This window comes from Dicentrarchus labrax, unplaced genomic scaffold (assembly GCF_905237075.1).
Source record: "Dicentrarchus labrax unplaced genomic scaffold, dlabrax2021, whole genome shotgun sequence".
NCBI classification, from domain to species: Eukaryota; Metazoa; Chordata; class Actinopteri; family Moronidae; genus Dicentrarchus; species Dicentrarchus labrax.
In genome coordinates, this window is record NW_026136715.1 from 21,043,869 (window position 1) to 21,057,211 (window position 13,343).

Below are 13,343 nucleotides of genomic sequence, written 5' to 3' on the forward strand. Positions count from 1 at the left end.
ACACAAACACACACACACACACACACACACACACACAGTCTGGTGTGTCAGTATGTAGACCAGCTGGTGTTACTGTATCACCTCCTACACTTCACTCTGTGCAACCCTTAATCAGGTCTCGCACACACACACGCACGCACGCACGCACGCACGCACGCACCACGCAATGTTATGAAAGTGGTGTATTTGATTGTTGTTCTATTAAACTATACAATATCAGTTGAGAAAGTTTTTATCAAAATGTATTGTAATATAAAAACATTCAATTGTGGTTTAATCGTATTTACATAATCCAAAGATTTATATAATAATTGACTCTATAGCAGACAGAGAGCTGAGCTGATCTCTAGGATCGGAGCCAATCACAATCCTTTCTTACAAACCTCTGAAAGAAAATTAGTTTGTGAATGTTAAAAAAGTGAGTCACTGAGTTCTGACACAGGTTGATTCAAATACAAAGATTCTCCAAATTGTCACTTTTGCACTAAAATGCCGTTGGAGGCAGTTCATATCAACTTTTGCTAATCAATGTTAATTCCAAGAGTAACCACTCGACAAGTGTTACTGTAGTTCAAACAAATTCAACGGAGTGACTCAACTGACCCCGTCACATCAAATTCAGTATGCACATTCCCTCAGTGAAATGTTAATTCATATGATATCAAATTAAGCTCATAAGCCTTTGAACCAGGACCTCCGGTATACAGGTCTCATGAAAAATAAGGTGTTTCAGATTTAGTAGGCGACAGTTGTCATTTGACAGATACATATTTGATCAACATTCAGGCTAATATAAGTATCGGATCAGAAGAGACTCTGCTGTAATCATGGGGATAGCCTGTTAATTTCAACAATCTAAATCTAAAAGAGTGTTTTGACGGCTACTTTGTTAGCAAAAAGTTGCTTATTTATACATCCAGCTGACACAAAACGCGAGTATTCATTTGGACTATCTTTTATTTGATGAATGTAAGTTCACTATTTACTCTTCTTTCAGCTCTGGTTCAGTCTCCAACACCTAGGAAGCATTTCTGTGTCTTTAGCTGCTAAATGCTCCACTTTGTTCCCCTAGCTGCAGTTTGATGCTGAGTATGTACCGTACAGGGGTTTATTAGAGTCTCTTTAGCTTCCTGTTGCTGGTGTCAAAGTTGATGAGATTGCAGAGCATGCATCAAAAAATAAATGTGCTATCAAACCAAAACAAGATAAAAAGAGCTGTAGAGTTGGTTGATTCAAATACTCTGAATTCTTCACACCACTGGCGACCACAATGCTCCTCCACTGTTAAACTGTTAGTTCTCCATTACTTTTGTTCATTTATGGTTGGATGTTAGAAGTCGGACGTAAAGACATTAACAATCAGCCTTTTTAAAAAGGAACTACCTGGTGTTCCACCGGTCCGGTTTTGATGTATGTTGGCAAGGTGGTGCATCTTGTCACTGATTAAAGCACCAGGTGTCTGTAACATTCGTGGGAGGAAACATGTTTACTTGTTTTTCTTCAGTTTGAACTCGAGAGTGTGAGCGTATACTCTGCTTACCGACGCCTACACACAGGCAGGGGAGCAACAGGCTAATTAACAGACTATTACTCTCCTGCTCTCTGGAGTCTGTGTGTGTGTGTGTGCCAATGTGTGCGTGTGTCTGTGTGCGTGTGTGTGTCTTATGAAAGATGTGACTAAACCTCATGACAGCCTCATCTGAGCTGCAAAGAGCCAATAACATGAAGCACGCACCCCTCGATCTGTTCACACACCCACACACCCACACACCTGACCCAGAACAGACATCCCAGCAGCACCGTGTTGCTGAGGAGGATGATTTTATTTTAGGAGAATAGTCCCACCTCCCCAAGTTCATTTCTCAATGTCACTTTTTGACGAATGGCCTCGCTTCCTATGGCACACGCACACACGATACACTTATCCTGACTTTTTTCTAGGGTGAAGTGTGCACATGTTCTGGATTTTTCTGGGTCTGTTTGTGTTTTCCATCAAAAGGTTCTTTCCAACAGCCTAAGGCTCATTTGTTTTTTTATAATCACTTTTGAACAGAAAAATCCCCAGATGTTTTTAAGAATAATACAGATTAAAAGTCATTTATTAAACAGATCTTCAATAGCCCACGCATCAAAGATGTTTTGTTTTCTGTAAAAACACTGTTTACTGCTGTCAACAGGGTCCTCTAGCGACAAGAACAACTCACAATAGATGATATGGATAAATCTACACAAGTACACTTAAATCATGATCAATGTATATTACAAAATATTCAGAGACTTCATCAGTAGGTTGGTATATCTGATACAGCCTTGCAGAGTTGTTCCAATCATTGTCTCCTTTTCAACCAACACAACATATGGAGTGCCCCAGGGTTCAATTCTAGGACTTCATGTGTAATCCCTGTTACATCATATGCAGTCATGGTGTTACATTTAAATGCATTTCATTGCTACCTGTGTTGAAAAACAGAGTTTTTTTATTTATTATTCTAACCAAAATTAAATTTCTGCAAACTCGTCCATTTCTGATTTGACCGGTTCTGAATGTTAAAGATGCAGAAGTTGTCATACATGCCTTTGTTGCCTTAAATTATCTTTTAACAGGTGTGAAAAAGACATATAAATACTAAAACCAGAAACATATCACTCTGTTTTTTGACATCACTAGACTGGTGTGAAGATGTTATTGATTCTTCATTGGCTCTTTATGGCCTGACTCCAAATTATGTTTCAGTTCCCAATTGTGCAGCTCAGGCAGGTCGTTATCTTCCTCTAAATCACTCCCTAAAACAAATTTTTAAATCAAAAAGCCTATATACAATTTCCTTTAATGTTTGAGATCTTATGTTTATATGCTAATCCAGTTAATCAAATACCTAAAATATAAGTTACTTCTTATTAATGCAAAAATACTGCCATAAATCAGTCCTGGTCATTGATTGCAATGACCTTAATACATCCAAATACTATATGCTGCTTGTCTGCCTCTCTTTAGTTTATTATGGAAAAGATCTCCATTTCTATTGCATCATCTTATTTGTGCATTCATCCCGTTTAAACGAGGGGAAACTGAGAGCAAAACAGTAACATAAAAAACACATGCACATGGCTCCCAGCACTGACATATGAACACAACCCTTTTTCCCAAATGCACATTTTCTAAAAATACAAACAGCAACAGAGTGAGTCATTTCCTACATACACATGTATGTGTGTTGTGTATGTAGGGGTGTTGAATGTAAAGCCAGTGATCACCATGACAACCTCAAACCTCTCCTGAGAGAAAACTGTAATACTAATGAGCAAAGTAGTGATTCAAAGTTTTAGAAATGTACTTTAAATCTGTAATTAACAAAATCCAACCAAACATATAAAAAGTTTAATTTCCTGTGCAATAGAGAATTTCTAAAGAGGACTGAGGTACCAGTTTAGGTGACAAATGTGAAAACTTTCCTAAAACAGATTAAGAATGATTAACTTATAAAATATAATGCATGATCGTAGCACTATTAATTCTGTATTGTAATCTGTAATAATATTTTTACAATTAGTTTTCTCATTATCGTCAACGAAACTGTAATTTTCTTAGCTGTTGATACTGTTATTTTTGGTAATCATCAATCCATGATTCACATACTACACATTTCTATTTATACATTTTCTACTTGCTTCTCACTCCCACTGACTTTATTATTACTTCTTTTGTTCTCCTATCCTACCTTTGTCAACTCTATACACTGCTGAAACACGCAGTCTTCTTAAATTTATTTACGGTTGGAGGTAAATCAATGAAGATCAGAGGAGGAGAAAGGTATAAAGGAAAGAAAAGGGGAAATGGGGGAGAAAGAGAAAGAAAAGGGGATGTTGAACCTGGAGGAGGAACCTGTCACAACTCTGAGGGGGCTGGCGTCCTGGTGACAGTTGTTATGGCAACCGTGGGACAGACGCAGGAGACGGCAGGGGGTGATGATGTCACAAGAGCAAAATAGACTTGCAAAGAGAGGCAGATAAACATGTAATGTGTTTTTTTCTCTATCAAACCCTTCACTCCTTCCGCCACCTTGCCAAATTCTGAGAGCTTCAGATCTTTAAAAAATCATTTAAACATTATGTTTTCAAAAAACTATTGGATAGGAATAGAAGCCAAAGAATAGAAGGAAAGGGGGAGAAAGAGAGGATGACATGCAGCAAAGGACCGAGGTTGGAATTGAACCCGGGGATAAGGACTTGACCTTAGTACATGGTACCAGGCGAGCTACCGGCCATGATACCTTTGTGATATAAAAAAAGAACAGTCTCCCTCTTGATGTGCTGTAAATCATAGACTTTCCCGTAAAATCTGACCCAGTGGTTTAAAAAGTACAGCCATAGGACATAAGGGCCAGCTATAGAGGGGACTATAGTCGATAGTCTTAGTCGAAGCATTTTTCATTAGTTGAATAGTCCAACAATCGCAGAAAAAAAAGTAAAGTAGCTTGTCACAGAGACTAAGGTATTAAGATTAAGATTAAGATTTACTTTATTAATCCCCCATTGGAGAAATTCTTTACCTGGAGATTGTTGCAATACAGACCTTAGTTCTTGTAACACAGTATCTACCTGGACTGGGACCTTGAAGGACAGGGCCAGGTTTGTTTACACTGCTAGGATAGGAGATAGCATAGGAGAATGAGAACGAGAACTGAAACCGGGCAAGCATGAAACCTCAGAGGCCTACGTAGGGGAGGTGACTCACAGCAGCTCTGACTAGGACTCTGACTCTAGAAAGGACCAAGACACAGTGGGTTCAGGCATGGACAGGAGAGGCATGAGAGGCATGAGAGGCATGAGAGGCGTGAAGTATTCGCGAGTTGATGTAAGTAACTTTTTCACCTCCTAAGGCAATCCCACCGGTAACCTCACAGCCTGAAACCTACTTCTGTAGCCTTTAGGTTTCTGTCACCTCCACTGCTACGCCGGGTCAGTTATACAAAGTGTTGCACAACTGTTGTGATAAAAAATGTTTTATAAGCCCAAGCAGGAAGCAGGAAGGCACAAGGACCTGAACCCCTTTTTTGCTGGATGATTAATCACATCATCTCTCCCTCTCACACATAAACACACAGACACACTTTGGAAGTCTACCTATCATCAAAGCTATATGGCATCGGCGAGACTTGTGCTGTAATTAGGACAACATGTACAGTCAGAAATAGAGAGTGAGCGTGTGTGTCGTGCTTGTTAAGAGTTCTTCACAGGTTCACAGGTCTCTGCTGCCTAGGACCAAACATAACATGCAATCTGCCACATTAAAGGGTTATCCAACACTGACTCATAGTGATGAGGAGCCCACTGACAGCCCTCTATAGGCTTGAAAGCATTGGTTAAATGCATGGATTTATTAAGATGCTAAAAAACTGGAGCATTGCAATACTGCAACTGTGAAAGAGACATCTGTAAAACTGTTAACAAGAAACCTTGAAGTAAGAACAAAATTCGCTGGAGGTAACAAAATCATTACAACATTAAAAAAATATATCAAACTGGAAAAACATTACTAGGGCACTCTGAGCTTAGCTGAAAGTTTTTTGTTCAGTTTGTCTGTTTTCACTGTGTGTTTGATTCCTAAGAAGCTGCTGTTTATTGCTATGTGTAGTTGAACAACACACAAGTTACTGACCACCAATAATGGCATTTTTCCATACACATGGTGCTGGCTTGGCTTGGCACACCAGCAACCGGGCTACCTACTTGTTGCTGGGTCTTTAAAGGCAGAGAGCCGTCTGCTGTACATGCATATATGTCTGAGTCTCACATGTATTTTGAAGGGGACGTCGTCACAGGTTGGCAGCGGTCGGAACCGCTTGGAGGCGGGTCGGGCCCTACTCCAGGTCCATCTCAGGCGCAGCTAACTCAGCGTGTTAAATGCAATGGAAATGCAAATCAGCGTGACATGGTTTGACTCGGCACGACCAAAAGTGCTAATGGTGTTAAGTGCAACAAGCCTCTGTTAAGGTCAACCTCGACATGGCGTCTTTTGCTCTCCATTGGTAAGTGTTAACTCTCTTGCTGTGCATGATTAAATATGTTTTGAGTTAGGAACGCTTACTAGCTCGCTAATGATGCCAGGTTATCTATATTATATAGCAAACCTCTGAGCTAACACTAGTCTTATATGCCACATCAGTAACTCTGTAAAGTAGCTCAAAATCAGGAGGCTGTTATCCCAGCTTAGTTAGTAAGCTATTAGCCCAGCAAGTCTGGCTCTGTCTAAGGGTTTAAGTGACGCCTACCAACACTTCTCAGTATCTCTAATTAAATGATATGATATGTAGATATGTAAAAAAGACAATTAAGAAGCAGGAATATTTAAGTGTTGCAGTTTTAACCCCTTGCTTCAAGTCTTTGTACAAGACATGTCAAATCAAGTCAAATATTATTTATTTAGCCCAGAATCACAAATCACAATTTGTGCAGCATACAACTCCCCCTGTCCTTACACCCTTGATTCAGATAAGGAAAAACTCCTCACGAGGAAGAGGAGGGATCCCTCTCGCAAGACGGAGAAACATGCAATAGATGTCGCATCTGATGTTGTGTCACATCATCACAGAGCTATTATCTGTACAAAACACACGCAGAGATTACATTTAAATAAATCCTGTGACTCTTTAAAAGGAAATAAGTGAATTTTCCAAAAAGCCAAAAAAAACCCTGTTATTTTAAACAGATGCTACGTCGCTAGCTTGCAGAATAGCATTTCAGCTGGTGTCAGTAAAGAGTTTTATGTTTCAAAGAAAGACACAGAAAGAGGACATGAAGTGATAAAGACAGAAAAAGAGTGGAGACATTCTAGAAAAGAAGCACACAGATACAGTGTTTGTGTGTGTGTTCAGGGTGGGTGAGCTTTTCTGCTTGTGTAACCTTTCACTGCACGTCAGAGCGCCAGACCAAAAAACTACGGGGGCACGGTAAATCACGCACATTGTCTATTCTACATGCGAGGACCCTTTTTTACATAATGATAATTATATTTCCCAGAAGCCTGGACAAAATGTCCTCTCCTTTTTGGTTTTCACAAAGACAGAAGTACAAGAGAACACACACAGCTATGAGTAGAGAAGTAAAAGTAAATGAGTTATTCCTGCATTCAATCTCTGACTCTTTGTCTCTCTCATTTAGTTGAACCTCGATGTTTATTTTTTACTGCAAATTAAGTCCACGCGTGGGAGAAACGTTACTATGATACATTATGTTTATGAAATGGAAAACGACAAGTTAACAAGGTTCTTTTTTTTGATGGTGCTGCCCCTCCTCCCTCCTTTTTTCATTTTAAATCCTCAAAACTGTAAATACTAAAAACCGCAGGCTGTTTTCTTTCTGTAATGAGGTCAAAGTCATCCAAAGACTGATGCCATTTAAGTTATCCATCCAAAGTTTAAATCTTACCTCCCCCACACACACACACACACACACACACACACACACACACACACACACACACACACACACACACACACACACACACACACACACACACACACACACACACACACACACACACACACACACACACACACACACACACACACACACACACACACACACACACACACACACACACACACACACACACACACACACACACACACACACACTCGGCATCTAATAGAACTAATAGATGATTCATTGGGTTATGTAACACATACTGGCAACAGAAGAGATGAGAGGAGAGGAGGAGACGAGAGAGTTTAGAGGAGTTTGTTTCCTTTGAGAGGACAGAAGGCCAAAGGCTGATGTGGAGAGCTTGTCTGGTCACACATGTGGACAGTACAGCCGCTGGTTCTGTTTGTTCTGACAGCTCTGTTTAAAAAAAAAAAATGTGTCTCTAAATGCAATTTCATACATCAGGCAGATGAGAAATTATAAGATGTGGTTGTACTGTATGTTCTGTGCTGGATATTTATAAAATGCAAGGAAATTCTGTGAAAAGTATATTGCCAGTCTTAACACTGCTTGTACATCGTGACGTGTGAGGCACAGAAATTAAGTTTAAAATCAATGAACTAACAAATTTCATGCAGTCATCACCAAATTTGGAAAAATATTTGGATAAGCCAGAAAATGTTGCGTTAGTTTAATATAACATACAATATTCCTATATTTTGCTGTTACAATATAATTTCCTATGATTTTATATTATATTATAATTTTCCAAAATCCTGTAATAAGCAACTCCAGGTGATGTAGCCGCTGACGACGATCTAGTTACACAGGAGGTGGATGTTGTTTTTTTTTGTTGGCTGAATGTACAGCAGGTTTCAGGCTATGCTTCATGTACACTGCATTTTATGTGAGCTTATGAAGTAGGTCTGAGCATATGTTTTACATTCATATGATGTGTTTTTATGTAGGCTATATTAAGTCTGTGTGTGTTCTGGAATATGTTTCACTTGGCTGCAAGACAACTTTCCATTATCCTTAAAGTTAAAACTGAAGTGGATCCAGCAACATCTTGTGGTATTTTGAATGTAGTTTTACAACAGTATGATTTATTGATTTATTGATCATATGAAAACAAAGTGATCATAACTCATCGCTCTGACTCACTTGAAACTTTGTACGGTGCTTTCTAGTTCTAGTTTCTGGTATTGGTTAACTTAACAGGAACATTGTCAACAACAGTCATAATCTACCATTTTGACTCACCAGGCATCCCCTCATCTTCAACATCTCCGTCGTTGTCTTCGTCTTCATCAGTGACATAGCAGATCTCTCCCTCCCCCTTCCTCCTACTCAGCCGCTCCTCCTCTTCATCAGACATCCTGACCTACTGCTGCTACCTCAGCATGGCCACACTACACAACTGAAACAAAGAGTACGGGCATGAATGAATGGATGAACAAGCACAGACACACTCAATCCATTTTTGATGCACAGTAAATAATGCGTCTCTCAGCACAGACAGTTTGAAGCTTTTCTCATCAGAGGAAAGACAACAGGAAGGGGGAAACTCAATGAGAAGAGTTCTGCGCTCTCCAAAGCACTCTACACACTGATGATTTTGCCTACCTCAAACAGACTGAATTTGGAGGCAACAAATACCAAATCCTACTTAATGTTACTTTAAGAGGGCTTATGGTAGAATCTATGCGTCAAAAGTAATGAGCCGCTCACAGTTGGTTTTGCAAAGACTTAAAGGTCCGGACGTTTTTTTTTTTATCTACAGACACTGCAAGTCGCCTTCCACAGAGTCTGCCATGTTGAACTGCCATGTTTCTACAGTAGTCTAGAAAGGACAAACCAAACACTGGCTCTAGAGAGGGCTGTTCATGAGTTTCATGGCCACTGTAGTTTCTCCTACACACGTCACAGCCCGTTTTCAATCCTAATTCATCAAATACAGACGCGAGCAGTGTTCACTTCGCTGCAAACTGCAACTTCCCCGCTAGATGCCATTCAATCCTACACACTAGACCTTTAAAACTCTTCCCTGAAACCTATACTGACTACTTCCCAACACTCATCCTGACTTTAAACAAATTATAATTCTAAACATAACTCTAAAACTAAATCCGAACCTTAAAATAAATGTTAACATTCTGGGAGCGATGCCACCTCTTGTCCCCTGATGAAACATCGAGTCCCCATCAAAGTATCTGCATGGTCGGATTTTTGCCCCCATCATAATTACAGGTACACATGCTCCCATGTCTTTATACCATCATTATTTATACCCCATATTTAGGACAGAACGAGAAAACTCTTGCAACTGGAATTTAATTTGCATTTGGGAAATATCGCAGGATAAGAACTCCTCTCGCCTTTATGTCCCAATCCGCCATGTATTCATACAGGGTAAGAAAAATTTGGACTAGTTCAGTCTGCAACTTTCACTTTTCTGTCTGGCAAAAATGGCAACACTTCCCAGCTACAGATACGCACAAGGACAGATTGAATTCCTGAAATGTATTTTCATTAAAAATCAAGGATGGAGTTCTTTGTGCAATATACACAATTTATGCTGTGACATAAGACAGCAGTTAAAGATGAGATCTAATCTAATCCTAAAGAGGCATATGCCCTATTAAATAGATATGTGATTTTTTTTTTTCATTTTAGAACAACAGAACTGCTGCCACACTGCACAAGTGCAGTTACTTGCATCCAAACTATCAGCGACATGTAGAGCAAACATCAAAAAGAAGATTGTATTATAGCGGCAATCGGCATTGTGAAGTCCTGAGGAAAAGTAATGGATTAGATTCTTTTGCGTAACGAAGGTCATGACCTGCAGATGAAAGACAGAGCTAGAGCAGATGGACAGAGGGAAATGTACAGCAGAGAAAGACAGACAATGAGAGAGGTGAAGAGCTCTCAAGAGTTTCTCGGATGCTTTTAAAGCTCCATCTCTCAGCAACAGGAAAATTACACTCATATTACTCAGAGGCTTTTCTCTGTGCCAGAGTGAAACAATCATAAACTAAAACCACAGACTACAGCCGTGCCCTTCATTATCAGATGTGGTTCAGAAAAAGGAAAGTTTTGTTCCTTCTTTGTTTTATAGCACTAGAATTCTGTTATGTACAAAAAGACTCATAATCATTATTTATATTTGTCTGTTCAAAGCAATTACAAAAATATCATTACCAATGTCGTAATCCACAGCAGTATTAGACAAACCTTGAGACCACTGAGCAATTTAGAAAACAAACTTTCTCAGGTCATTTATACAAACATAGAAAATCACATAATTCACCAAGGCCTCTGAGGATTTATAGTGAAGCACTTCCTTGGCCTACATCAACCACCGTGAGGAAGCGTCGCATTAGTTGTAGTTGTTATAAACAAAGGTTTTGAATATCACGCACTCCCCCCTCAGATGAGCCCAGACACACAGTGATATCACAACAAGGTTTACTTTTGATCACCTGCCAGCTCACCTTCTATAACGGTACACAGCAGATTACATAACATAACAGACTTATTGGTCCGTCGGGGTGTTTTTACATGCCTCATAAATCCAACCAAGCTAGACTTCATGGACTTTAGCTGGGCTGAAAACCAGTAACCAAGGACCTGGTGAACTCACTTTTACTCTGTTTTCTTTTCCAAAAACACTAATACCAAACCACAGAACTTATTTCAGTGGATTTTAGATTTTTCCCGTCCAACTAAAATGGAAGGAATCTCTGTTTTTCGATTTTCTTGACAACCGTCTTCACACTTGGTGGGTGTACTGCTGAGGACCTGAGGAACTGAACAGATAGGTTTTAAACAGGCACTGCACTATTTTTAAAAAAAACATCTCAAAAGGGAAGCTTGCAGACTTCTTACTTGACCTTGTACAGGATTGTGTAACTAGAATTCTGTAGTGCAGTTGAGATGATAGCAGTATGTTTGAGAGCGAAATAATCATCAAGCTCTCATTTTATTCCACTCATGTTCAAAGGAGTGAAATAAAACTAGCGCTCGGATTCCTGTGAAACCTCCTCAAATCAGCTCAAGGACTGTATGGAGAGCCCCCTTACAATGCACTGGCAATCACTGCTGCAGCACTGATCCGGTTTCCTGCCATGGGTTATGGAAAGATAACCCCTACGGTTGAAAGAAATGGTCGCTGGTAGATGACAGGACGTGATTCATGGTTTCAGTTACCCAAACATCCCACAAACATCCCACAAACATCATCCCAAGGACTTTTTTGTGGTCAGCCATGTCAAACATGAGCTCCTTCAGAAAATGACCAATGCTGTTATTTCCTGGAGAGGGTAGTCCTTCATCACATGACTGTAAGAGCTAATTTGAACCCTAAAAGCATTTCAATGCATGCTGTTTGTTTTTGTCTTCACAATGGTGGGCAAACTGACCAAGTAATCATGTACATCACAAACGAGCACTAATAAATATGTCTTATTTTTTCCCTTTAAAAGACCCTACAATTGAGGGACTTGTACTAGGATGCAAAAGACTTCTTAAAAGTTCATGTGAGCATAAAGCCATGCTCTGTAAACTAAGATGTCCGTAAAATGTTTCATCCTGACCTGGCTCCTTTCCTTTATATATTTTAAATATAGTAGTGGTGGCTACTGGTCTTAAGTCTCCCCAGCTAGGCTAGCTATGGATTCCAAATCACAAAAAAGGAAAGGTCTCAGACGAAAATTGATAAATAAAATAGTGCATGGACAGATTAGTTTGCTTTCACCACCAACGCTGCAGGATGCTTGATCTGCTGTGAGAAATTAGCATTAAGGCTCAAATATGTTTTGCAGCTTCAGTCTTTTGGCTAAAAAATGTCTCTTTTGATAGTAAAGGTTTATGACCCATGCCACAGAGCCATGCTGTAACCCTAATCGGCTGCAAAACAACCCTCTTGCCTGGAATAGGATTTCTGTGTGTTGCACAAGGACACTTCAGTAGGGAGGGGTGCTCAATCTCGCACTCTCTGAAAACTAGCTATCCAGAAACCATGACACTGTAACAGACAAACCACTGTTGGGAGAGCACACTACAGTAAATTGGAAACAAGCACATACAGTGCTTGGATCAGGGACATTCTTATGTAACATTACATGCCAGAGAAGTATTGGCTGCAGATTTTGGCTGGGAGGTCTGGTCTTTATTTGTGCCTATTACTGGTGTGTGTGAACATACTGTTTGTGCATCTATGTCTAGGACTGCCATTCAAAGCCAAACAGAGTAACAAGTACTAAAATGGAAAAAACGGTCATCAAGAGGTCACACTGCCAAAAATATTACTGGTTCAAAAGTACAATCTACTTTTAGCAGCTACATTAGCAGTAAATTCAATTGGCTATAAAAACTTGAACTCTACTTACAACTATTTTACGTTGTAAATGCGCAGAAAACAATTTGTTGTTGTAGTGCAGGGTACATGACGATATATGTTGAAAAAAGGGCAACTTCCACAACACTAAAGAATCTGTCTTGTTAAAAAATAGCATTCCCTAAAAACAACCTGACTTAACTTAAACACATTCAAACGTAGGTCACATGAAACTCCCGCAGACATACAGCTTGTTATTACCCTACATCCAGCCAAAAACCACTTGATTCATTGCCATCAAACTTTATGTAACTTAATATACCAGTCGAAAGCAGGCCAAACTGTTCTGTTCATGCTGGGCCTTCAGGCTGTAAAATAACGGTTACATAACACACACTATATGTTTGCTTCTCTGAGCAGCTCAATGTTGGTTCAGCATGTAGGTTGGGCTCTAGTTTTTATATTTCTTCTTACCTGACATGACCTTTTTAACAACCTGGAGGTGGACATGACATATGCACATCTGTACAGTATAATGCAATCCAATGACACAGGCCTGCAATAACATTGTGAAACT

General features: G+C 39.6%; 1 protein-coding gene across 1 annotated transcript in view; it reads right to left on the reverse strand.

Moving 5' to 3' along the window:
- The window catches only part of LOC127377125 (helicase ARIP4), a 72,293-nt gene that overhangs the window by 44,292 nt on the left and 14,658 nt on the right, over positions 1-13,343 (reverse strand). The window contains exon 2 of the mRNA XM_051424768.1: positions 8,689-8,845. Within this exon, the coding sequence (XP_051280728.1) occupies positions 8,689-8,803 (115 nt within the window). The 5' untranslated portion in view covers positions 8,804-8,845. The remainder of the gene's footprint in view (positions 1-8,688; positions 8,846-13,343) is intronic.